A 27,943-nucleotide genomic window follows, 5' to 3' on the forward strand; every position below is an offset into this window, starting at 1 on the left:
GGCAGAAAGTGGTTTATTCAAGACCCAACTGTCATGAAAAAAATTGTAACAGTGTTGCCAGAACCCTTTGTAAAACCAATACAAGAGGCTATCACTAAATCATCTAGAGAGCTTAAAAAAAAGGCCCATTATACCAACCAAATTAGTCAGGTTACGAACCAAAAAGCAAATTGTAACACCGTATCAAAGAGATAACTAAGCTAGGATCAACCCAAATAACCCAGATACGATACCAAAACTTGTGAAAAACTGCAATCCCTTTTGACCACCAAATTCATGAACTCAACCCCCAAAACTGCAGTCCACTATCCAGGCATCCTGTTCCATGTTCTCCATTAGGAGTGCTGCACTGGCCCAAAAGCAGGAAATAGTATATACGTGGTAATGCTTCTGCCCAAACCATGAGCAGCACCAATCATTAATATCCATAACTGCACTTTGGCATGTTACTACATGCTCTTCAAGTTGTTACACAACTATTTGGAACAGGCAGCCAAGATTACTGGTAGCTTCCACTTCCGCACACACCACATTAAATCCCTTATATTCTTTGGCAAAGCACTCAGTGACTCAAAAGGCTCATCATTATTGCTACATTTTTTTTTTTTAATTACCTACATGTAGTCCCTGGCTCAGATAATTACACAATAACTTCAATTTCAAATGTGTGTAGAGGATACGTAACTTCACAACTGACTAAATGAAAAGGTCGAACTATGTAAAAAAGTTCACCTGAGGCACATTTACTACAGGAAAAAAAAAAACCTAAACCTTATTAATGTTTCTAAACTAGAGAACCTGATAACTGGAGAAGCTACCATCATCCCCATCTCCTTCCCTTGGCCTAGGAAAATGTGAGACTTTCAGGGGAGGCTTTCATGCTATGAAAATTCAGCAACCTGGCCACCACATCACACGGCAGGGCCCCAGGGAGGCCAGCCGGCCAGACACACTATGTGCCTGTTCCGCTATAAACCAGTTTGAGGGTTTTTTCCCTTCAAGATCACCAATGTGAACCACTACTCCAAGTAAAGGTCGGCACTGGGGCCATCAATTCTCTTCAGAATCCCATCCAATCAAACATTATTGGGGCCTCTGCATCATTTAATTTGTCCGCCAGATAGGCAACCTTTCACTCGAGTGCAAGTAAATGGGCGCTGTTTTTGGTCACCATTTGGCAGACCTGGGCCGCAGTGCCTTCTGCGTCCGCTACTCAGACCGCCAGTTTTGTCTGGTCAGCCCTAAGTAAGTTCCCCTCCTGAGAGAGTCAATTTTATGCTCTAGGACAGTCTTGGTTTGTGTTATAGCGCCCAAAAGGGTTGTTTTATGCGTTTCCAGGCTCTGTTCTGCAGGTAGGGACAGTTGGTCATTGCACTGGTGGGTTTTGGTGCGGAAGCTCGGTCCTTAAGATGCTGTTACCATGCAGGTTCAAGACATGCCCTGTGTTTTTCTTAGAAGTCTCGAGTTACAAGACCTGTGGTGACTCCACCCTTGATCCACAATCGCCTAGTACACTGGATCCACCTGAGATTGTTTTCTACTTAGGGGCCAAATAAGTGGAGAGCAGTACTGAAAACAGAGTGTGCTGTTACTAGGTTCTGGGGCAAAGTGTGGGTGCATGTGAATGTACAGCACTACATATTAAGGACAGACGGATACAGAGTAAGTAAAATTTTCCGTTCATAATACGTGTGACTGTTTGCTGCAGGTTTGTGGTACTGACCAAGTAGCAGCTTTGCAGACATTAGTTAGAGACATTGCACAAAAACGCTAGGTTGCCCCCTTTCTTGTGTGCAGAGTAGACTCTTGGTGGTACAGGAGTGCGCACTTAGCTTTAGCATATCAAGTGTCAATGCAATTAACGATCCTTCTCGCAATGGCTGCTTTAGAAATATAGGATGTCTGTAGGTTTTGGAGAAGGCTACAAAAGTGGATTGGATTTCCTAAAAGGTTTAGTTCTTTCAATATGTTACATGAGCAATCTCTTAACATACAGCGTGTGAAGGACTATTTCTGCTTTTCTGGTTGTTAAAAAAAAAAAAAAAAGTGGACGGGTCAATGGTCTGGTTTATGTGAAAAGGTGATGCAACTTTAGATACAAATTTGGGGCTGTAAAAATAACTACCCTATTTTTGTGAACCTGGACGAATGGTTACTGTACTTTAAGAGCTTGGAGCTCACGAATGTGTCTGAGGGAGGTGACTGCAACTAAGTACGGTACCTTCCGACACAAGAACTGTGGGTAACATGAGTATAGGCTCAAAGGAAGAGCTTATGAATCGTTTGAGGATGACATTCAGGTACCACACATCTGCTGGGGGCTTTTTGGAGATATTACCCATTTAAGACCCTCCATGGAGGCTTTAATGACTGGGACTTTGATAATCAACGAACGCTGTGTGTGCTTTAAGTACTCTGCAGTTTAGTGTAAGCTTATGAAAGCGTAGGTAAGGTCTGCTTTGGATAGCTGCGGGAGGTTACAGACAATCTACTGCTCAGAAACCTCAAAAATGTCAGTTAAGAGATATATTAGCGCATTAACAGATATCTCTAGGAGCATTAAATACCAGGCTGTCTTGCCCAGGCTGGTTCCATAGGAGGAGAGTCATGGACACCTGTCTGCGGGTATCTAGAGGTACAGTTTTTGTCATTTTGTGTTTTCAGGAGTGTCAAACAGGTCTATGGTAAGGATCCCCAAGTGCTGAAAGTACTTGTGAAGGAATGGGGAGTTGGAATTTACTAATGAGTCTTCCTGAGGAGGTTCTCAAAGTGGATCCCTGCAAACACTTTACCATCAGGTGAATGCTGTTGCGGGTTACCCAGTGCCAGATCTCTTCAGCCAGTCCAGAGAGCTGGGGGACTGGATAACTCTCCCAACGCTGCTTTAGGATAGAATACCTGGCTGCCATGTTGTCAGTCTTGATTAGGACTGTTAAGCACCAAATGAGTTTGAAGAATGCTTTGAGGGCTAGAATGATGATTAGCAGCTCAACATACTTTTTCTGATGCCCCTGGTACTGAGGGGTTCAGATGCCTTCTAATCTCGTGGAGGTGAGGGTGCCTCACCATACGAGACTTGTCGGTGGCGAAGGTCACCTGTAGAGGGGGATCTAGAAAGTGCCTGCCAAGTAACAGTCTGTTGCTGCTCCACCAAAGGAGAAAGTGTTGCACCCTGGTTGTTAGACACTTGGGTCCAGATGTACAAAGTGTTTTTGTATTTGCGATTCAGCCAGTTTGCGAGAGCAAAAAGGCATTTTGAAATGTAGAAATCTCTATCTGCGATTCAGCAACCTATACCAAATTGAAAATTGGGTTTGCGAGTCGGTATTTGGAAGGGGCAGGTTTAGGGCATCCCTTCCTAATACACAATTGTAGTGCAATGTATTATTTTGCGGCTGAAATGCAACTGCAAAACATTAGCATTTTACCGGTACTTCAAGTAGGTGGTAACCCATTCTCAAATAGGAAGGAGCGCCCAAGGATCCACTGCCCCTTATGAATGTTTGTTAAAACATTTTGTACGAGCAGACGGTGGTCCCACTTTTCATTTTTCCATTTGAAACGCATCCCATTTTCATTTGAGGTAAACGGGCTGCATTTAAAAAAAAAAAGGATTGCTTTATTTAAAAGCAATCACAGATATGGTGGTATGCTGACCCGAGCAGGCCACCATTTCTGTGATTTTTGCAATTTCCAATGGGTCGCAAACTGAGACCTACCTCATTATTATTCATGAGGTAGGTGTATTTGTGACCCACTGGTAATCACAAAATGTGTAAACCACACCTTTGTGGATGGGTATTTGCGATTACCAAATAGAGAACTGCAAAAAATTTGATATGAACGTCTGGCCCTAGAGCCTCCCAATGCTCTTCCGCTTACCTCCATTGCCTTGAGGTGCACTTCTATAGCGGGCGCATGTGTAATCTGGCATAAGACACAAAAGTCCTGCACCAGGCCATCATCCTCTTCATCATTGTTCGGACACTAATGGGACGTAGAGTCTAAAAAGCAGTAGCAGCTATTGGAATTCCAACTCCCTCTGTTCATTATGGTATGCTTTCCTGGTTACTGAATTCAGAACAGAACCCAGGAATGGTTGGACTTGCCGCGGTTAAAGGGGACTAAGGCGAATCCTAACTTGTGGAGTAGAGACACCTTTAGTTTTTGAGTGTGTGCTATGTATTAACATTTGATGCTGTTCCTGATGCACAAGTTACTTACTTGTGTAATGATATATCTGTAAGAGACATTAGTTAGTGATAGATTCCTTACCTTAGAATATCCCCAGGTGTTAGACTGGCTCCTGAAAGTTTTCGTCAGCAGTACCCCTGCGCGTCGGTAGGCATCGTCGTGTACGTCCTGGCGTCGTAGTCGCCGAGATGACGTCGTCGGAGCTACTTAGATGCACCCACGCGCGCTGACGTCAGTTCTGTACATGACTTTCCGCGCCAGGAACGCAGAGCCATGCCAGAGACAGACTACTGGTGCATTGAAACTAGGGCCCTGAAAGGGATGACCATGACCCTAGAGATCAGTTCGGAGAACAGGGAGGAAGGGAGGGGCGGTAAGGAATCCATCACTAACTAATGTCTCTTACAGATATATCGCTACACAAGTAAGTAACTTGTGCATCTGAAAGAGACACGTTAGTGATAGATTCCTTACCTTAGAATATATACCCAAGCAATACCAACCCAGGTGGTGGGTCTGCGAAGTGAGAATACACCATAAAGTCACAGAGAACCGAACGGCCAAAGAAGCCGTCTCTCCGGATCCGACTGTCAAGGCAATAGTGCTTAGTGACAGTGTGCAGCGAGGCCCACGTGGCCGCCTGACAGATGTCTTGCAGTGGGACACCGCGTCCCAATGTTGTAGTAGCCGCTGTCGCCCTGGTCGAATGGGCGCGCAACCCTACCGGAGGTTCCATTTTAGCCAAAGAGTAACAGGTTTGAATGCACAAGACAACCCAGCGTGAGATAGTTCTCTTGTGCACAGCCCGTCCTTTCTTGGCACCCACATAGCCAACACAGAGCTGGCCATCCACCCGGAACTGTTGTGCATGGTTGAGGTAGCATGAAAGTGCATGTTTTGGGTCCAGACAGTGGAGCCTCTCTGCCTTTCTGGAAAGGTGCGGAGGCGGAAAGAAAAGTGGGCAGAGTGACAGTTTGCCCCAGATGAAAGGTAGTGACTACTTTTGGTAGAAAGGAGGGACGTGGCCGAAGCACAACCTTGTCCGGATGAACCGCCAGGAAAGGAGGATGACATGAAAGAGCCTGGAGCTCACTCACGTGCCGAGCGGAGGTGATAGCCACCAGGAAGACCGTTTTCAAAGTCAATAACCTTAAAGGACAGTTATGAAGAGGCTCAAAGGGAGCACACATTAAGTATGTGAGAACCAGGTTCAAGTCCCACTGAGGCAAAACAAAAGAAATAGGAGGGAAAAGGTAATGCCTTTGAGAAATCTATTGACAACAGGGGACTTGAAAAGAGTGCGTTAACCCGGCAGTCTGAGAAAGGCTGAAAGAGCAAAAAGGTAGCCTTTAATAGTGCCCAGAGCAGAGCCCTGTTGGGCAAAAGAGAGAAGGAACAATAGGACCTCAGAAAGAGGATCTACAGCTTTCGCTGTGCACCATGCCACAAAATTGTTCCACCGGCAAGCGTATAGAGTTTTAGTTGAGACGCCTGGCTGCCAGAATCACATTACAGACTTCAGGAGGTAAGTTGAAAGCAATCAACTGTCGCAGCTCAATCTCCACGCAAAGAGGTGGAGGCTGGACAGGTTCGGGTGGAGAACCGTCCCCCAGCTGCTGCGACAGCAGATCCTCCCGAAGAGGCAGTCGGATTGGGGGATCCACGCTCATACTGAGTGCTCGGGATACCAAACTTTTCGAGCCCAGTCCGGTGCCACAAGAATGACTTGGGCCCGGTCGCGTTTGATCTTGTTCAGCACTCTGGGTAGAAGTGGTATAGGCGGAAAGGCGTACAACATACCGCAACTCCACTTGCGACGAAAAGCGTCTCCGAGCGAGTGGCGCCTTGGAAACTCCAACGTGCAGAACTGCTGACATTGCGCGTTCTCGTCGGTGGCGAATAGATCTAACCGAGGTTCTCCCCACTGCTTAAAGAGACCTTGTACCAGTACCGAGTGAAGACGTCAGTCGTGATCTAGCATGCACTGGCGCCAGAGTTCTTCCGCCTTGGCGTTCAAAGAACCTGCCAAGTGTTGAACCACCAGGAGAATGCCCTGGCGTTCCAGCCAGGTCCAGAGGCGCAGAGCCTCCTGACATAGGGTGCACGACCCCACCCCGCCTTGCTTGTTGCAGTACCACATGGTGGTGGTGTTGTCCGTGAACACCTGCACTACTCTCCCCTGGACAGAGGGAAGGTATGCTTTCAGTGCAAGGAGTCCAATAAAGAGGAGCCTCTGAAAGGGAATCAGATGTGACTTCTGCACGTTGATGGAGAACCTCAGCAAATGCAGGAGGTCAGCCATAGTGTGGAGACGACTGGCTGCTGCGGGCCCGCCTTCAGCAGCTAGTCGGTGAGATAGGGGTAGTTTAAAATCCTGGTTGTGCACAGATGGGCTGCGACCACTGTCATCACTTTCGCGGACCCTTGAGTGGAGCTGGTAAGGTCAAAAGGGAGCATGGTGAACTGAAGTGCATACAGCCAACTGTGAACCGCAGGTAAAGCCTGTGGGCGTGCAGGACGGAAATTCCAAAGGTGGTAGGGCCGGAGGGACAGTCTGGAAGGCGAGTAGCCCCTTCGGACCATCTGCAGAACCTATTTGTTCGAAGTGATGGGGCTCCAGTGATAGAGGAGATGGTGAATCCTGCCACTCCTTAGCGTTTAGTGGGCCCGAAAGAGCAGATTAGGAAGCTTTTGAGGCAGCGGTGGCCGGGGCGGTCCGCTGGTCCAGGGACCCATATGCACAGGTCCCCCGTGAAACTGCTGCTGCGTAGGCCCTTGCCTATGGAGTCGGACGGTGTCACATTCCTCCCTCAAGCAATTGCCTAGGAGAGCACAGTCCAAGCCTCTACCCGACACTGAGGTAGCACCTGTGCCACTGTGCCCTAAGGCCGGAGCTAACGGCGGGGTTAAGATTGGAGCCAACGGCTGCGCCGAGGCCGGACCCATGGTGTCGCCGAGGCGGGATCCAACGATGGGTCCGAGGCCAGATCCACGGCGATGCCAAGGCCGAATCCGACGGCGGCACCGAGGCCGGAGCCACAGTGCTAAGACCGGAGCCAACGGTGGTGGCGCAGAGGCCGGAGCCAACGGCGGTGGCGCCGAGGCCGGAGCCAACGGCGGTGGTGCCGAGGCCGGAGCCAACGGCGGTGGCGCCGAGGCCGGAGCCAACAGCGGTGGCGACGAGGCCGGAGCCAACAGCGGTGGCGACGAGGCCGGAGCCAATGGTGCCACAGAGTATCTTGCTGGCGTAACCGGGGCCAAAGGCAGCGGCACGGGGCAGACCCACCCAAGGGGTCTGCGGGGCCCAAAGGCGCTCCGGAGAGACCCGATGGGGCAATTAAACGGCCAATGGTCGAGTGAAGCACATGTACTTCTGCCGGAGTCGCGTATGGTCCCTAAAAATGCTGGTAGGCCGCAGGCGACAACGGAGGCCCCAAAGGAGCCGCGGGGGAAGTCCCCTCAACCGAGTCCTGCGACTGAAGAGGGGTAGATGAAGAGCGACACCGCTTCTTCGGCTTTAAATGGCGCTTGGACTTACCTGTCCCCGATTCCAATGAGCGATGGTGTCGGTGACGCCAGCAATCCCTCGACCTCCTACGGGAGCGGGATGTGAATGGCGCGGTACCGAGTGCCGGACCTCCCATAACTTCCGGGAACGCTCCCGTAAGCCTTCTGCGCCATGGCCCGACAATCTGGGCACGTCTCGGGGCGATGGCGTGCCCCAAGCAGAAGAGACACACATCGTGGGGTCCGTCACTGACATGGTCCGACGGCAGTCCCGGGCATCCCTACTGCACTAAAAGTCGAATTCTCGACCAAAACAAGAGACAAGTCTCAGAAACAAAAGTCAAATTTATTGAGTGGGAGTACCGCTCGCTCTCGGATCTGCGCTGGCTGGCGCGGAAAAAGAAAGAACTGACGACAGGGCGCGTGGGAGCAGCTCCGAGATCATCTAGGTGACTACGACGCCAGCGACGTACGCGGAGACGCACGACGACGCCTACCGACGCGCAGGGGTATTGCTGACGAAAACTCTCCGGATCCAGTCTGACGCCTGGGGATATTCTAAGGTAAGGAATCTATCACTAACGTGTCTCTTTCAGATCAGCCAGTCGTTGAAGTATGGAAAGACATGTATGGCATTTATGCACAGACGGGCCGCTATTACCGCTAGGCTCTTGGAGCTGTAGTGACTCCGAAGGGTAACAACTTCAATTGGTAAAAGTGCCCATTTAACACAATTGAAAGTACTCTTGATGCACTGGGTGAAGTAGGATGTTAATCTATGTGTCATTTCAGATCTAGCACAGACAAAGTCGCTTTGGTGGAGCAGTAAGATGACATCCTGCAAGGTGTCATGTGTAAATGTTCAGAGACTCTTCCTCCTCTTGATTCGGATTGGAAAAATGTGGACTGTAACATTAAATTAGGGCGAAACAGGCTGTTGAGGGACTTACATTGGGGCCTACTCAAAAAGTGCACTTTGTAGTACTTTTTTTAGTACTACAATAGTACTATATACATATAACTAAATGCTATTAACAAGTCGGCGTGCAGAGACCTCTGCCTCTCCTAGCCCACGTAGGTTTCCTTTTTAGTACTAAATGTGGAATTGACCTGCAGGAGTGGGAAATACTTACTCCTAAATGAGCAGGGATTGGGGAAGGGTAAGCAGGGGTTGAGAGGGACATGCAAGTACTTCCATCTACAAGAGTAACTCCCTTGCTTGCTTGAAAATAAAAAGGAAAAGCTTTCCAAAAATGTCCATTATTATTCATACACCTAGTGCCTTGCACGGCAGCCATTCCCAACAATTCTGAGGTCAGCATTGCCTAGAACATCCTACCTTTTGTCTCTGCTTCTTCCATGTCTTTTTTATTAGCCGAAAGGATCTCCTCTCTATGGTCAGTCAACAAGTCAGCAAGATGAAAAATAACTTCTGCTCTCTGTAATGACAGAATGGGAAGAGTAAGTTTTTTCTGTATCTGTACACACTCCAAAAGGGAAGATGTCTGATTTCATACCCGCCCTTTATTTAATTATTTTTTCATCACCATAACCTGATGGGTCTGTTGTCGTTATCAGTGGTCAAAATCCAGATTAGTAATAGCCTGGTTCTAAACTTAGATGTCACAGTGTGAAATTTACTCAGGTGGAAAAATTACAGTCAACTGACCTTAAAACATGTGAACAGCCAAAACGTCTGTTATTTTTGTACATTGCAGGCAATGCCAGCATACACAAGCATCAAGTACCTTGACAATAAATATGCAGAGAAATATAAAATAATCAAGAGACAGGTGTACAATAAAAAGTCGGCAAAGCTGAAATAAAAGCAAAAAAATAAAGTCAGAACAACTTATAATGCCCGATTTCCTATAAATTAGAGGAAAAAAAGACGACTCGAAGTAAGAAAGATAATGTTATCAAATGATGACTAACCTTTTAATCCTTTGGGGTTTTTTTCCATTTCAACCTGTGGGCCGTGGCGCGTAGCGGCCCACATGGAAACTGCTTCTATTGCAGAGTTATACATTAGCATGTACATAGACTACACCTGCTGTGCGCCTTTGCTAGTGCATTTGTTAGAAAAAGAAGCAGATCTAAATGTGCTTTCTGACAATCAGCAGAGGAACTATCAGAGAAAGGATAATGGTGAAGGGTGTTTTGGCTAGTCTTAACATATGACTAAAACTTTATTCTGCTCTTATGTCTTAACTCTCTCATTTTCTCAAACTGTGAGTGAAACCCACAGAAACTCAGAATGAGCAAGAGAGAAGGAAAAAGTTAGCTTCGGGCAACCAAGTCCTGGATATCTGAGATCCCAAGAAGTTCCAGGACAAATGTTGTCTTATTCAGGGAGGAAGCCAGGGTCATGTGATGTAAGCAGAATGAGTGTCGGGAAGCCCATGAAGCTTCGAGTCATACCGGTTTGATAGGCACCTGCAGAGGATGGCACATACACTGGTTTCGCTATCGTAAACTAGGCCATGACACGAGCCTCCATGTAGCGTGCAGCAATGGTGAAGCATGACATTACCTATCCGGCAATGCTGGCCTGAACAATTTCTCAGGTGGCAAGATTAGTAGGCCTGACAAACAGATCTGTTTCGATCCAGAAAAGACTTCACATCCAGTGCAGGATCTTCTCAACTGAGGCAAAATGGATAAAAAGGTAGAAACAACATTCTTCTTGTAGGGGGGGGGTGGCACTCCATCGGCACTTTGGAATGAAAGATGGGCTAGTCTGGTTGCCCCTTTGGAACATCATGACGGGCCTGTATTTCACATATATGCACGCCTAATGTTACTAAGAAGGCTATCTTGCACAAAAGGTACCTGAAGACACAGGATGCCACTGGCTCAAAAGGTCTATGCATGAGCCAGACAAAAACCTGATTAACCTCCTATTGGGAAAAAATGCATCACTCCTGTAAGGTGTCTCTTACCTAGTTAACCTTGGAGAAAAAAAATGTACAATACGCTTTGCTGTAGTGCTAATTTTTACGGAGGTACAGTCAGCCAAATAGCCCCATGGAGTGTGGGTGATACCTTGTTACCTGTTTAAGAAGAGGAATCTAGTGGTGGTTGTGTGGACCATCACCACCCTTGATCACAGCACTGATATTAAAGCCTTCAAAGTCAATGTTTTTGCCTTGAACACCAACACATTTATGTGCTGACATATCTGGATTATTAAACAGGCACTACTGGATAATTGCCCCATAGTAAGCCATCCTCACCCGTGCTCTGAGGAGTCTGTAGTGATTACTAGGCAGGTCAGCCAGAAGGAGGCACCCCACCAGATGTTGATGGGGAAATACGTCAGAAAGTTAGATACAGAAAAATCATTTTACAAATATTAGTTATGAATATAGTTTACAAAAATATTGTCCCATTCGATGTAGATTTTCTATTTTTAACTTCAATGGGGCGATATTTTAGTAACAATATTCACTACATAATATTTATGTCGGATGATATTCTGACAACAACACAGACTGGAGGACAACCTAACCTTTTCAAGGTAAGAACCAGAAATGGGAAGACCACCGTAAGCTCAGTTTGGTCTTCCTGCAATTTGCTTCAGTGCTCCATGAGGAGCAGCTGCAGAGATTGCATGTGGACTTTGTTGGTGGAGCACCAGCCATATGTAGGAAACTTGGAAGAGCTATCACAATCACACCCTGCCTAGCCGATGACCCCTACTCTCTCTGCTATGCAAAGCAGGAGTACAGAGTTGCCACTGTAAAAGATTCCTTCTGTTGAGGACTAGGAAGGATTTTGAGTTGTTCACTAAGAGCCCAAGCTAGTATAGGGTCTCTAGTGTTAGGGTTAATGTACACTCCAAATCCTCCCTGAACACCATTCAAATAAGACAGCTCTCAAAGTCTGCTAGACACTGGGATCTGAATCTTTGTCAAGACCTTAGGAGTGGCACTCGCACCAATTGGCTGTTTCCTGTACTGGTAGTGCTAATTTCCAACCAATAATAGAAGGTATTTACCATGTTTATTCGGCATGGCCACATTAAAGCAGGCATCGTAAATGTCAACTCAGCACACCAGTTGTTGCCCTTTACAGCTACAGACACTGCTCCCTCTTTTCTTGGCAAAAACGTAATGAGAGTAGGAACCATGCCTTTATTTCTGGCGGCAGGTGAATCATAACTAACCGTAAAGGTTTTGGGGTTGCCCGCTAGAGCAGAGTCAAGCTGGTACGTGGAGGTTGTTGAAGATGCAGAGCATAGTAATTCTTCATCACATCTTTGGCTTTCAGGATCTAGAGGTGCTAGTGAAGAAGAAACCTTCCCCATACACTGGTGTGGAGTGGGTCTCCAAGGATTTCTTCAATAAGCTATGAAAGAATGCAAGAAAGGGAATGTTGTATGTACTACCTTACAACACTGGCCAATGACTTTGTATGTAACATAACATAGTTATGAAAGAAACAGGCTGATTTGTTCAATACGAGACTGGGCTAGTAAAGTAGTCCAAACAGTACTACAGAAGGCCATTCATTTCTAACAGGACTAGACTGCCAACTTTCAACATATAACAGACTACATCCAGCTCTTTCAGTACAATAGAAGGTTATATGCTCATGTCAACCAACAGACTTTACCACTGGAAATATAGCACAGTAATGTTTTGGAATACAGTTGGTGGTTTCTACAGTTGAACAAGCACATTTGTACATAGTGTATTTTCACAATCCATCTGATTTGTATTTTTTTCAGTGTTGCAGAATGAACAAAAGAGAATGCTAATTTGCACTCTGCTGTCTGAGAAATAATAGGATCCATGAGTTAAGTTCCTGTTAGTAACATCAGAAGAACACAAAATAAAACAATGTTGTTTCATTATACATTTTGAATGATTACTGTATGCAACATCTTTTAGAGTTGACTCTTTGCATTGAAAAAAAGAGAAACATTTGGTACTTAGTAAAGTACCTAAAGTAATCATTAATATAATGGACGTTTTAAATTCTCACAACTTACCAATCACTAATCTTATAATTTAGTCTTCCATTGCATCCGCTTACTACTAGTACCTGAAACTACAAAGTTAGTGATAATAACCAACTCTTTATTAAAATAACTTTGAAAAGAGTTCTAATAAGAACTTTTTTCTTTTTTTCGTTTAGTTTTGTTGTGGTTTCTTTTTTTATTTTTTGTGTCCAGTAACTCTAGGTCAACGGGACCAATAAAAAATTAAAACACAAAAAAATCCAACAGGTCACAAAGAAACGTGCTGAAACCAGCAAAAAACAAACAAAAAACCTATGGGTTGTGGGGAGGACAGCGTTTATCAATAACCAACTCATGGTAAATGTTCAAGTCCCTCTTTCCTGCTACAATCACTGTCTTTCAGTACAGACAGTAGGTTGCAGTCCCCACATATGGCTCCTGCCATATTTTATATGTGATAAATATTAAAGCTACATATGTTCATGAAAAATATTCATAATCAACAATTAACACTAATCAATCACATAAAAACACAGAATAATATCAAAGCAAGAAAATCTGAAGGGGTACCCATTACAGAAATTATTACATAAATATATTTTTACTAAAGTAACAAAATATGAAGAAACAATTACAAGACCATGGTGCTCTCATAATAACACAAAGGACATCATTCAAAACATAATATACAGTGTAAAACAAGAAAACAATTGCAAGAGGAGCCAGGGTTTCAAAACAAGAGTCAGTCCAACAAATAGGAACAGAAAGTGGCAGTCAATGCTTCCTTATAAATGATTGGCAAAGGCAGGCGTCAATGGCGTTTTGACCTATATTATTTTTTTAAGGTCATCATCAGGACAGGGACATAGTTAAAGGAGCATCCAATCAAAAAAATCTTTGTATGTTTTGAGATAAACATTCTGAGAGGGAATGTATAAGGGCGACCTCATAAGGACTGCATCAAGAGTTCAGAAAAAAGAGAACAAATCATGTGCCAACACGAGTCACAAATTTCATGCCAATCGGTACGATTTTCCATACTGACCCAACAGTAGTTCAGGGCACAAGGCGCCTGAACATAGTCGAGGAAATCTAACCGGTCTGCATCTCACTTCCGGCATATTTTATGTGTGGATGCAAATTGACAAACTGTTGTCGTTTAAAAACCCAATAAATTAAAAAGGACCCAAAAAAAAAAAAAAAATCAAAGCTCTCAGTTTAGTTATAGTTAGGGGCTATTACATTAGGGCACCAACACATAGGAAGAACTATAACTCCCTAATGCTTAATTGATGGTCTTTAAAATTAAGAAAGGAATTTGTAAAAGATTATGAAGCTATGAGATAGATATATATATATATACATATATATACACATATACACACACACACACACATTTATATGTGTATGAAAGATGTTATTTTTACCTTTTCCAAAACATCTGGTGAGTTACAGTTCTGCAACTGTATCCCTAAAATGTATTTCTCATCTTAAAAAATGGAGCATAGTATAATGATTTTCTGGCCTCCCGAATTAAACTTGCTAGCAACGGCGCCAGAGAGATCTTCAATATTGTTAGATCTTTCACAGACCCTACTGCACTGACCCGATCTCAGCCGCCTCACAGGCGCTTTGCAATAAACTTTTTCAATTTTTTGAGGACAAGATTGAGATCATTTGTTCATCTTTTCCCCCCTCCATTAGTGAAGGAGACGACGAGCGATCCACTTCCCTGACACAGCTGCCGCCGTCGCACCTTATGTCTGAATTTGCAGTGATATCGGAAGCTGAATCTATGACAGAATTACTCAAATGTAAATCAGGTTCGCCAAACGATCCTTGGCCAGCCAAGGAATACAAAAAACTGGCACCCCTACTTAACCCTTACCTAAATCACATCTGGAATGACTCCCTCCGAACAGGAAGCTTCCCTACTAAATGGAAACATGCCTCCTTAGTCCCCATCTTGAAGAAGGCCAATTTGGACCCTGACCTTCCCAGTAACTACAGGCCCATCTCCCTCCTGCCCGCCCCAGCTAAGATCTTGGAAAGGCTTGTCCACTCCCAACTGGCGAACTTTATCGAGTCCAAAGGGCTTCTCCACGACTCCCAGCATGGCTTTAGGTCGGGCCACAGCACGGAGTCGGCCCTCATTGAAATGGCCGACTCTGTGAGGTGGACGCTCGACCGAGGGTCGAGGGCGGTGTTAGTGCTGCTGGATCTTTCAGCAGCATTCGACACCGTCTCTCATAAGATCCTGCTGGGAAGGCTGGAGGACTTAGGGCTGGGCGGTTCTGTGTTGAAATGGCTGTCATCCTATCTGTCCGACCGTACACAACAAGTTTTCACCCCTCCCTTCACTTCCTCAGCCAGACCCCTCAAATGGGGAGTCCCACAGGGCTCCTCTCTAAGCCCGCTTTTGTTTAATGTCTATTTCACCCCCCTGGCCAAGCTGATCGCTCAGACAGGAATTAAATCCACATCCTACGCTGATGACATTCAGCTACTTTTCACGTTCGACACCCCCTCCGCCTCTGCTTTCGAACCGTTGAAATCCTGCCTCAGAGCTATTTCTCATTGGATGGATGCCAACTCCCTCCGTCTTAATGCAGGTAAAACGGAGATCCTGTTTTTTAACTCACCCTCTCCCCTGGACTCCAGCCTCTGGTGGCCAGATGAACTTTGCCAAGCCCCCACGCCGAAAGACTCGGTGAGAAACCTCGGAGTTCGCTGGGACAACCATCTCAGTTTCAGCACCCAGGTACAAACAGTCGCAGCCTCCTGCTTCGCCAAAATTAGAACAATCAAACGGCTCATTAACTACCTGCCGGTGGACTGCCGTAAGACTGTGATCCAGGCATTAATCATATCCCATCTCGATTATGCCAATGCCCTCTACCTTGGCATTACGGCTGGCCTGTGTCACAAACTACAGACAGTCCAAAACACCGCCGCACGGCTGGTGGAGAGAATCCCTGCCAGACATCACATCTCTCCTCACCTCCGTAAACTGCACTGGCTGCCCATCGTAAAGAGATGCGTTTTCAAAGCAATGACGCTGGCCTTCCGTGCTTCCAAAGGCAGCGGATCAGCCCACCTGAAAAACACCTTACGTCCTTACGTTAAAACCAGGACTCTACGCTCCAACTCCCTATTTCTCCTAGAAACTCCCCGATTTAAGCGAGCTCGGGCAGGCGGTAAAACCTTTGAGGTCTGTGCCACCCAACAATGGAACAAGCTCCCCTTAGCCCTACGCAGCTGCCAAGCAGAACCTGCTTTTCGCAAATCTCTGAAAACCCACCTCTTTTCTTCCTAAGACTGCTTTCCCGACCCCGTTCAACCGGCTGTCAGAGTCTTCAGCGCCGGGATGCCCCGTTGGGGCCGCTGCACGCTTTATAAAACACACTAATAATAATAATAATGAGCATAATAAAATGTTACTTGGGACAGTGAAATAGAAAACTAGAACTATGTTGTTTCTAATGTTTAAGAAGTGTATAACTGAACTGTAACCTGTATATTTATAGATCTTTATTACTGGTGATTGCATACATGCTGAGATGGAGGTGTGGCATATGTGATATGGCTATGGGTACACAAGATGGCACATAAAGTGCTTCACTAAAAACCAGATATAGAAGTAGCTTCCGGTCTAATCATTATGTGGCAGGATATACAAAAGTCCAATAATTTGTGGTTGAGAATGGCAAAGAGCAGGATGCGACAGTAAACGTAATAGCAAAGGAAAAACTAAATAGGCATCAGCAAAAATGTGGACCATCCAAATAATGCAGACAGGTCAGAAATTAATCATTTTAGTGCCATAATACATCTTGGCTTCCTAGAAACCAATACTATAATAAAGTGTACTTTTTCATCTACAGCAGGACACCTCACCTCGTACTCCACACTTTAGTATTTTCTATTGATTTTTTCAAGTTGCTACAGAATCAGAACACAAAACGCTGGATAGAACTAAGCATCCAATACTAAACAAGATTGTTAGCGTTGCTGTCAAATGCTGTGCCCTGACATTACTGTATAACCAAGTTTAGTGTACCATGGTGTGACAGCACTGCCTTCTACCACCTCTCAACTATACAAAGAACTGTGGGGAGGGGAGAATGGTGACTAGCACATGTTGATTTAGATTTAAATACTTTTATTCAATCAATATATGAAGACTTAATTACAGCTTACAACATGGACAATGTACAATAGCACACCACCACATTTAGCCAAGTCCTTCGTACAATAAAACACACATTTTGGAGATAATGAAACATCCCTATCATGCAAACTATGGTTAAGGGGCCATCTCACAGGACCACTCAAAGAACAGGTATGGGACGAGTTGGAGAATGATGAGAAGGAGAGGGACGTTAACAAATGACAGGCTTCCTCTTCATTAATAACATGGACAATAATCATATTCCTGGGTAATCATATTCCTCCTGAGGCACAGCCGGGAGACTCGTATTTGTACAGACTTGGTCGCTTTTAAAATGGAAAATTGTATTTTATTTGCACTTTCCCTCTGCCTCCCACACACGTTTGCTGTGTGCAGGCACCTATCCCTGCGGTAAAAACGAGCGCTGGGAAGGCTACAATTCCACCTTTTGCAAACCACACTCTCCCCGCCCGGAGCAGGACACGCCCACTCCGAGGCCACGCCCCCTAGCAGAGCGTATATAAAGTGCGCTGAGGCGATAGCACGCCGGTAATCATATTCCTCCTGAGGCACAGCCGGGAGACTCTTATTTGTACAGACTTGGTCGCTTTTAAAATGGAAAATTGTATTTTATTTGCACTTTCCCTCTGCCTCCCACACACGTTTGCTGTGTGCAGGCACCTATCCCTGGGGTAAAAACGAGCGCTGGGAAGGCTACAATTCCACCTTTTGCAAACCACACTCTCCCCGCCCGGAGCAGGACACGCCCACTCCGAGGCCACGCCCCCTAGCAGAGCGTATATAAAGTGCGCTGAGGCGATAGCACGCCGGTAATCATATTCCTCCTGAGGCACAGCCGGGAGACTCGTATTTGTACAGACTTGGTCGCTTTTAAAATTGAAAATTGTATTTTATTTGCACTTTCCCTCTGCCTCCCACACACGTTTGCTGTGTGCAGGCACCTATCCCTGCGGTAAAAACGAGCGCTGGGAAGGCTACAATTCCACCTTTTGCAAACCACACTCTCCCCGCCCGGAGCAGGACACGCCCACTCCAAGGCCACGCCTTCCTAGGAATCTCAGACTACAAGAATGTGCATGAATAGGAAGCGCAGCGGGCGCGACGATTGCGCGCCGAAGGCGCGCATAAGGCAAGCTCGTCTGCGCTCGTCCGCGCCGAGTCCGGGCCCTGGGCCACTCCCCTTGCCCCCCAGCCGTCATCACAAAGAGGCTATACGGCAGCAACCCTCTACAAATTAAGGCCTCCTGTTAATTCATGTCCTCGGCACTCATTTCAAGCAATGGACCTTCCTTCAACTTGTCCCACCTGCTCTGCGTCCCTTAAACCTAACTCGTGCTCAATAGCCACACAGGAATTCCAAATGCTCCTACTAAACTGCCGCTCGCTGCCTAAGCATAGCGCCGAAATTGCGTTATTGATAGAAGAGCATACCCCGGATATATTGTTCCTTACGGAAACCTGGCTTACCAGTGAGTCCAACCCGGCGATAGTAGAGGCCCTCCCCACCGGCTATCAAATAATTCGGCAAGACCGGCCAAAAGGGAGAGGAGGAGGCCTTGCTATCATCTATAAGGAGCAATATCATTGTCGACTCTCTCCTGAGATCATCTCGGACTGCGAAAGTATGGGTTTTAACATCAACCGCTCTCCTAACATCTGCTTCTCAGGCACCTTTATTTATCGCCCGCCTGGCCCCTCGAAGCAGTTTCTTCTAACTCTACCATCGATTGTGGCCAGCAGAGTCAGCACCTCCTCTAGCTTTACTGTGCTGGGTGACCTGAATTTACACTTTGACTCCCCGTCGGACCTTTCAGCTGCTATTCTATCAGATGATCTAGCAGCTCTACAACTCACTCAACGTGTCTCTTCCCCCACCCACGAAAAAGGTCATCTACTGGATCCACACCTAAATTCTTTCTTCCAGCCCCCACCATCAAACTCAGGCGAGCCTGGACACGCCTTGAAATTGATAAGTGGTGCACTAAACTGGCTAGCTCTCAACCAGAAATCCAGGATGATCCCACCATAGCAAACCTGGCATATACCAACTGGATCTCCCACACCCTTGACTCTACCCTCCCAATGAGCAAAGACTGTACTGAAGCGGCCTCAAAAAACCGCCCCTTGGTACACCCAGTCTCTCAGAGAAAAAAAGCGCCTCTGTAGAAGAGCGGAAAGACGCTGGCGCTTAGACAAATCGGCGGTTAACAAAATCTGGTACCGTGAAACCATCAACGAGTACAAAACTCAAATAAAAGCAGCTCAGTCGACGTATTTCGCCGAAAAAATACTGAACGCTAGATCTAAACCTAAAGAGATCTTCCAGATTGTTAAAAAGCTAACGAATCCATCCCCTGTGGTGCATGTCGAGAAATCGGTCACCCAATGCAATGACATTGCCGATTTTTCTATCAGAAAATTAATAAAATGTACTCAACCTTATCCCCTCCAAACATTGTCCGGTCTAGTCAACCTAATAACCACCCTAACATGCCACATTCCCCCACCCCTTACAGCTTAACTCACTTTCCCCCACTAGACCTCCCCACTTTAGAATCACTAGCCTTCAGGGTCAAATCAGGTTCTCCAGCCGACCCTGCCCCTCCCGACATCCTAATGGCAGCATCCCATACCATCCTGCCCGTTATTAGAGAGGTATTAAACTCTTTCATCTCCTCCGGCACCGTTCCACCCGCATAGAAGCAGGCCATGGTTAGGTCACTGATCAAGAAACCCAATTTGGACCCGTCTGATCTGGCTAACTACCGCCCTATTTCTTTGCTCCCTTGGTTGAGCAAGGTTTTGGAGAAACATGTGAACCAACAGTTAGTGAACTACCTAGAGGACCACCACATACTGGATCCCACTCAAACGGGTTTCAGACCTAAGCACGGGACAGAGACCGCCCTCCTCATGGTCGTAGAGGAGGCGAGAAAAATTTTGGATCAGGGAGGATCAGTGGCAGTGATCCTCCTTGATCTAAGTGCGGCCTTTGACACAGTATGTCATGACACCCTACTAAGCCGCCTGTCTTGTGTAGGGATCAAGGATAAAGCCTGGGCATGGTTTGAATCCTTTCTGGGGAACAGATCTTTCAGGGTGTTTGATGGCGATTCAGTTTCCTCCAGCAGACCTCTAAATTGTGGAGTTCCTCAGGGCTCCTCTCTGAGCCCTGCTTTATTCAACCTATATATGAGACCACTGGCCAGTGTCGTCCGCCCATTTGGAGTTAAAATCATTTCATATGCGGCCGACACGCAGCTGGTGGTCTCACTGACGCAGGAGGCATCTCGAACTACGCCAGGCGGGCTCAGAGAATGCCTGGAGGAAGTGAGGAACTGGATGTCGTCATCTTCCCTGAAATTGAACGGAGAAAAAACTGAGCTGATGCTCCTAGGATCCTCAGAGCCGGCACCTCTCCCTTCCCTATGGCCCCCATGCCTAGGACCCCCCCCGCTACCCCAAAAAATACCATCAAAAGTCTTGGGGTATGGCTGGACAGCTCACTTTCTTTCAATGTCCAAGCCACAAAACTGTCAGCCACATGTTTTGGCATTCTGAGAGTGCTAAATAAAATATTCCCTCTCCTACCCCTGGAAGCCAAACAGGCGGCCATTCAAGGGCTCATTCACTCCCGCCTTGATTTTAACAATGCACTTTATCTGGGTGCACCAGAATACACCCTTCGGAGGCTGCAAACTGTACAGAACAGCGCAGCTCGCCTTCTACTCAAAATCCCGCACAGACACTCAGTGAGGACCGGACTGACTAGCCTCCATTGGTTACCGGTCCGGCAGAGAGTTCTGTTCAAGGCGCTATGCATAGCCCATCAAGCCTTCTGGGACATGGGACCTATCATTACTCGTGATCTAATCACGCACTATATCCCAAATCGTAATCTTCGTTCCAGCCAGACTCTCTTAGCAGTAGTCCCAAGAATAAAAAGATCAAGAACCGGCGGAAGGACGTTCAGGTACAACGCAGCTAAGGCCTGGAATGCTCTACCTCTTTATCTTAGAGCCACCCAGAACCTAACTATGTTTCGTAAGCAACTGAAGACCCACCTCTTTACATCTGCTTGCTAAACTGTTGTTCTCTTCTCCTCCTTTCCCCTTCCCTGCTCTTTGTAGGTTATGATTACCCTAGCGCTTGGACGCCTTCGGGCAACAATTGCGCTTTACAAATCCCCAAGTTTACAAGTTTACAAGTTTACAATACGGTGCAACTCTGTGTCTTTTAGTGTCACAACAACGAACACTGGCTTCACTCCCTGCAGCCTTTACACGGATTGGTGACTTGGTCGGTCTCACCATTTCTTAACTCTAATGTCAAGGTTCAGGTTTTGTTCCCAATTTTGGGCTGTGCTCTGGAGTCTAAGACTTTGAAATGTACTTTGCGACCTCTTTATTTGAAAACAAAAACTTTCTCTCCATCCTGCAATGTGACTGGAAGTAGATGGAAGATATCACCCCATGACAAATCAGGTCCATATTTAAACTTAGAGAGCCTAATGGTGCATCGAGCATGCCCCATCTCAGAGAAAACAACTTTCTGGGGGACAGCTGTTGGAAACTTTGGAGCACAGGTGCGATACGTGGAAATCCGGGTGGGTATATTGAACTTGGTCGATGGAAGGGGGGTGCGGTGGGAGAGTGGGGGGCAGTTCTTCCTTAAGATAAAAGACTGAGGTGGTATGGTGGTGTGATTCATAGGGAGAACATAATTAATTTAATTTCATTATCGGGGAATCTTGGGGTGAGTTAATTTTTAGAGAGTACCAACCTCAGGCATACCTCAGACTCCTCTCCTTTTCTACACAAGTGCTGAAAGGATGTGGATTTTGTGCACTTTATGTCGATTGCACTTAGCACATTCCACTTTACCTCAAAGAGTACTTTACTTTCTTATTTGAAAGATTGCCAGCAGTGGAAAGATTGGTTTTTAAGATTTTTAAATACAGGTGTACATTTCCACAAGATACATTGCACTTCGCACTGTACACGCTGCTGTGTGAAGATGTGAGCTCTACGGGTAGGCTTAGATGCTTTGGCAACAGCCAGTTATATCATTTAAGGAATGCAAGTTCCCCCCACCCCACATGTAAGAATACTGTGAAATGTCAACACTAAAGAACGCGTTGCAAGTAATTACCTTAAACGCTAATGGGTTGAACAATGAACGAACGCACAGGGCAGTCAAAGACTGGATAGTAAGCCATTCCACCGACATCATCTTACTTCAGGAGATCCATTTTAGGCAAGGGGGTAACCCATGTCTTGTAATGATTAGAAATTGGGCGGATTAGGTAAGTCGATCCAGTGCTAAAGCAGTGCACAGGGGGGTTGCCATATACGTTAATTACTTTCTGTAATATCATATAAACTTTTCTCAGACAGATAGTGAGGGCAAGTGAGCTCTGATAAGAGGTACCTTGAATAGGGCTCGAGTCACAGCCACCACTATCTATGTCCCAATGCCGGAAGACCCAGCTCCTACATCTGATCTCTTCCAAGCTTTGTTAGCAATCCTGGGTAAATTGATAGTGGGCGGTGATTTCAACTTGCTGCTCAATCCGTCATTAGACTCATTCTCAAGCACTCGAAAGCAGAATAGGACAAGGTCCGCCAAACTTCTATTTGATTATATGAAAACCCTGCAGCTGGTTGACGGTTGGAGGGATGAATATCGGGCCAGGCGCAAATGTATATGAGTCTCAGCACACTAAGTCCCCAGCCAGGCTGGATTTTTTTCTCGAATTCTCGGGCCATGTTTGTGAGAGATTACATACATACACCAAGTGGGTTCTCAGATCACTCTGGTTGCCATGACAACCGGAAACAGACGTTTTTGATTTGTTAGCTCTGAGGCCCGAAAGCGCCTTGAATTCCCCCATAAGCCGAAGTACCTTGGCAGGGCCCACTGAGCCATCAGCTAAGTACAGTAGAAGGTCATCGGCATACAATGAAATGATGTGCACTCTAACCTCCACCACCACCCCAGCACCCAACCCCTCCTTCCGAAATAGCTCAGTTAAGGGCTCAATGGCCAGCGCAAAGAGGAGTGGGGATAGTGGGCACCCCCCGACGGGTGCCTCTGCGAACTTCATATTGCAGTGAGGTGGTTGTGCCCGTTCTGACTTGTGCGGTCAGTGCAGTATAAAGTAGTTTAACCCAGGTCACAAGGAACCCCTTGTTGAAGAAAACATGTATTGTTGTCAGTTATGCACAATTCTAAGCATTTGCCTAATGAAAAGATGGCTGAATCTTCCAGTAGGTTATACAACATACGCATAAATTCAGACTTTTTCACATTGGGATGCTCGAATACAAACGTTTCTAAAGCCATGTCTTTCAAAGCAATAAAAAGATCTTCCTAACCACATAAAATACTTTGAGTTTTCAGATTAAATTACAGTACATTTCAACTAAACTGGACACTTCTGTAAAACATAATAGTATCAAACTAAGTAATTCTGCTCACACAAAAGTCGCAAAGCAAATTGATACAACAGTGACTGCTGAAAGTATATGCTTTAGATTGGAAGGTCAGCCCCATTGAGATGATCATCATCTTTTATTACCTGTTCAGGTTCCAGTGCTGCCAATGTTCTGCCTCCAGCTCGGGCCATTTCAGCTTGCTGTTCTACAGTGGGTCCTGCAGGTAAAATTAACAAAAACAACAAATGTGACCAAATACAAGCAATAGATTTTGTGCTCTCAGGTTACCACATTACACGTAGCTCCCTTTATTGAGCCAATAACAAAAATGTGCTTCTGGGATTTAACCTTGTGGGCATGCATGGGTGCTTCGCTTGACTAGGACTAGTCAATTTAGCATCTTTCCAAATGCCAACTCAATTGTTTCTGGAACTTTGATTGCAATATCCTGCTCTCGAACTTCACATTTTCTGGGAAACAGAGACAATGAAATTCTAAAGAATAAATTGTGACATAAGCAAATACTCTTCCAAGGACTGGCACAATCTGTTTTCTTGTGTACCTATCAAAGACTTTTGATCTAAAGTTAAAATTGAACTCATCAAAAATCAAGCCCCTTATCACTAGCAGCAACACCGAAAAGAGGAGTTTCTAGAGCTGGCTAGAAGTCATGGTCCCTCCAACAGCTTCCTTCAAACGATGTCTGCAAGTTAGGCACCTGATGGACTATTCTGTGGCGTTTAAGATAATGAATGCAACCGGTACGTTCTACCCGATATTTCAATTTAGCATTACATTCCCCTGGTCTTGATTTTAGAGCAATCACAGCTCGACTATGAAAACACTACCTACCTCAGTCAGCCAGATAAACACATATAAACCACAAGAATTAAGCTGCACTCGACCGAGGAGACCCACATAGGGCAAAACCAGTCTTGAGTTGCTTGCGGTTCAATTCAGAGAGGACCTGGCAGTTTGGGATGGACTGTTCTTATTGGAGCAGGATCTATGTGGATATGCATATTGCTGGGTCTAATCTGAGATGACATTGTGGGCAAAAACAAATGGGACTAGGGTACGGCCCCAAGTATTTACCAGAGGCTGAGATTAATTCAAGCATCCTATTCCTCACTTTTTATATGCTGCAAGTGTGAAGGGTATGCTAAGACATGGGCCCCATGTTCCTTTTGCTACTGGAACCAAGCTGCTGCATTCGACTGATGAGTCCCAAATAAGGCAAAACTGGTCTTGGTTTGCTTCTGGTACAGCTCAAAGAGGACGTGGCTTGGCAGTTCGGGCTTGACTGTTCCTACTCGAGCAGGATCAAGGCTGATTTGCTGGGTCTAACCTGGAGGTGGCATTACAGGCAAATAAAACCCGCTAAAAAAGATGGGCTGGGATATGGCCAGAGTAATTACCAGTCGCAGAGATTAATTTAAGCATCCCTCCCATCACTTTTTGTACACTTCCTTACATATGGATCTCATTCGAATGGCCTCAGTTCTCAGACAATTTTTTTAATTGTAAAACTGATCTGAAGATGTTGGAGCAATAGCCGGGAAGGTTCCCAGCTGAGAAAGTGGCATATGTTGCTCCAAATTGCCATAAAGGGTCCAGCAGTGGGGATGATCGGTGTCAAGGATTGGGGGGGAAAGGGAGGGGCTAAATCACCAGTGGAGGCTCAGTTGGCCCGCAGGTGCACCAAAGAGCAGAAGTTACTTACCTGTAACTGCAGTTAACCAGTAATGCTTGAATCATTCCCCCGTCGTCAAGATGGGAGACACCGGTAGATTTATATGGGTAATGTCACATTAGACATAGAAGGTAACAGGCCTAAGGCCTTATATTTAGTTACATATCCAAGTCCTTATTTAAAAAAGGACCAAACTTAAGAGAACCACCAATCAGCTGACACCACCCTCTAGAACCTTCCTGTAAGGCGCTCAAGTCCTTCAGATTTTCATTAGCACCATGCGTATCCAGAGGTACAACAGAGTATTAAGTAGGCCCTTCCAAGGGAGGCGGGCAGGTCACATTGTGAATCTATGAAAGATACCAATACTGGACAACTGCAGTTACAGGTAAGTAACTCATTTCTTATCTAATATTAGGGTACCTTTCACAGATCCACATGCTTGAATCAGAATAAAAAGCAGTAATGAGCACATTTCGTCATATACATAAACCATACATATACGAATAGTCAACAACTATTTCTTGAGAATGAAATATAAAGCATACATACAGATAAATGTAAATATGTATATAAATACAAAATAGCAAATTGATAGTTTCCAATATTGGCATTATGAAGAGAAAACAGAGAAATGTGCATTAGAAAGGTTCGTGGGAAGGAAGACTCACCTTATTGAAATAGACGTCTTAGCACTGCCTGTCCCACCGCAGCATCTTACATCAATTCAGAATCCAAGCAGTAATGCTCAGTTAATGTATGCAGCGTCATCCATGTTGCTGCTTTACAAATGTCTGGGAGGGGCACGCCAGCAAACAACGCCATAGATGCAAACACTGCCCTAGTGGAATGGGTACGAACTTTTGATTGTAGAGGTTGACCAGCTTGCTGGTGACAGAAGAGAATAGCACTAGAGATCCATCTTGATATGCTCTGTTTCGTTAAGGAAAAACCTTTCCTAGGTAAGCTGTAAGCTACAAAAAGCTGATTAGTACTACGGAAGGATTTTGTTTTGTCTAGATAAAATTTAAGGCAGCGCTTCAAGTCCAAAGAATGCAAAGATAGTTCAGCTGCTGTTTGAAGAATCAGAAAAAAAGATTTTAGGACAATCGGCTCATTAAGATGAAAGTCCGATGGGACTTTAGGTATAAATTTCAGGTTGGTATGAAGGATCACTTTATCATGCTTAAATTGAATAAAGAGTTCTTGTATTGTGAAAGCTTGAAGTTCACTAACTCTTTTCGCAGACCCAAGAGCTAGGAGAAGAGCAGTTTTCCATGAAAGAAATTTGAAGTCAGCTCTATGTATCGGCTCAAACGGGTGCTTCATAAGTCGAGCAAGCACCATGTTGAGTTGCCATGTTGGAGGGGGAGATCTCACAGGAGAAAAGGTCCTGAATAGACCTTTAAGAAACTGTTTTGTCAGCCTGTTTGACAATAAGGAAGAAGCTTTAGAAAATCTTCGAAAACGGGAAACTCCAGCCAAGTGAACTTTGATCGAAGTATGGGCTAGACCTGAATTCGGTAGATGGAGGAGATATGGCAAGACTTGTTCCGAAGATGATTTGAGAGGATGTACCTTAGCAGACCCAGAATAATTTCCATTTTAAAGAATTAGTTTGTTGGTACTGTCGGCTCTAGCACAAGACAGAATCTCCCTGCACTCTTGAGGAATGTTTAAGTTTTGAAATTCCTGGAACTCAGGAGCCAAGCCAATAATCTCAGAGAGCCTGGATCCGGGAGCTGAGCTTGTCCCTGATTCATCGTGAGAAGAGAGGGAAACGGCTTCAGAGGAATTGGCGGCTGTAAGGACAGGAGATGGATTTCTGTGAACCAATGTTGGGGAGGCCACGCTGGAGCTATTAGAATTAGTTTGCAAGGTTCTGCTTTCATCTTCTTTAGAACCCTGGGAAGGAGAGGAATTGGCAGAAAAGTGTAAGCAAGTACGCTGCACCATATTATTGAAAAAGCATTCCCCAGAGATCCCTGTTGGTTCTGCCAGCTTGCGAAGCGTTGGCATTCGGTATTGCCGTTTGTGGCAAACAGATCTATAGTCAGTTCGCCCCACTGTGAGAAGATTCTGTTGAGTATCCTGGTTCAAATCCCACTCGTGGCAGGTTGTCTGTAATCTGCTTAGTGAATCTGCTATATGTATTTTCCTTCCCTGGAACATACTCCGCTCTCAACAAATTTCTGTGATGAATTGCCCAGTTCCAAATTTGCTGAGATTCTTGGGAGAGAGAGAGAGAGAGAGAGAGAGAGAGAGAGAGAGAGAGAGAGAGAGAGAGAGAGAGAGAGAGAGAGTTCCTCCTTGTTTGTTTAGACAGTGCATTGTTGCAGTATTGTCTGTTCTGTCAAGCACTAGATAATTTTGTATCCTGGGCAGGAAAGCCTGAAGGGCTGGAAAGACTGCACTTAGCTCCAAGAGATTTATGAGTAGATTCCAGCGGGAAGATGGCCACTTGCCACTGATCTGAAGTCCCTGAGGGAAGGCCCCCAACCTTCCAGTGAAGCATTTATTATCACCAGAGGAGAAGCTTGTGGAAGGAAGGGTAACCCCCAAGACAGATGGTGAGAACGAGTCCACCAAGATAGCGAGGTGACCATTTGTGGAGTCACTTGAATTATGTAGTCAAACGTTCCGTTTATCTGAACCCATTGAGTGGTTAAAGCTTCCTGAAGAGGACGCATGTATGGACAACAGTGGGGTATCAGAAGAGTACAAAAGAACATCATGCCGAGCAGAGATTTCTACAGGCACACCGAAAAAGACTTTCTTCTTTGTATGCGGCTTGCGAACGTCAGAAGTTTTTGTTGTCTTTCCGCTGTTGGATAGGCTCTTTTCAGAACCGTATCTAGGATAGCGCTTAGGAACGTAAGTCGTCGAGAAGGACTGATTTATCTGAGTTTCATGTGAGACCCAATTTGATGAAAAGCCACAGACAGGCTTTGGAA

At 45.6% G+C, this 27,943-nt stretch overlaps 1 protein-coding gene across 4 annotated transcripts in view; it reads right to left on the reverse strand.

Moving 5' to 3' along the window:
- LOC146867553 (delta-1-pyrroline-5-carboxylate synthase) overlaps nt 1-27,943 on the reverse strand; it is a 384,344-nt gene that overhangs the window by 145,807 nt on the left and 210,594 nt on the right. For all 4 annotated transcript variants that reach the window (XM_085606275.1, XM_085606272.1, XM_085606277.1 and 1 more), the window contains exons 10-11: nt 23,440-23,513; nt 9,041-9,140 (exon numbers count right to left, since the gene is read on the reverse strand). In XM_085606275.1, coding sequence (XP_085462401.1) covers nt 9,041-9,140; nt 23,440-23,513 — 174 coding nt within the window. The remainder of the gene's footprint in view (nt 1-9,040; nt 9,141-23,439; nt 23,514-27,943) is intronic.

The sequence above is a fragment of the Triturus cristatus genome, chromosome 1_2, assembly GCF_964204655.1.
Source record: "Triturus cristatus chromosome 1_2, aTriCri1.1, whole genome shotgun sequence".
Taxonomy (NCBI): domain Eukaryota; kingdom Metazoa; phylum Chordata; class Amphibia; order Caudata; family Salamandridae; genus Triturus; species Triturus cristatus.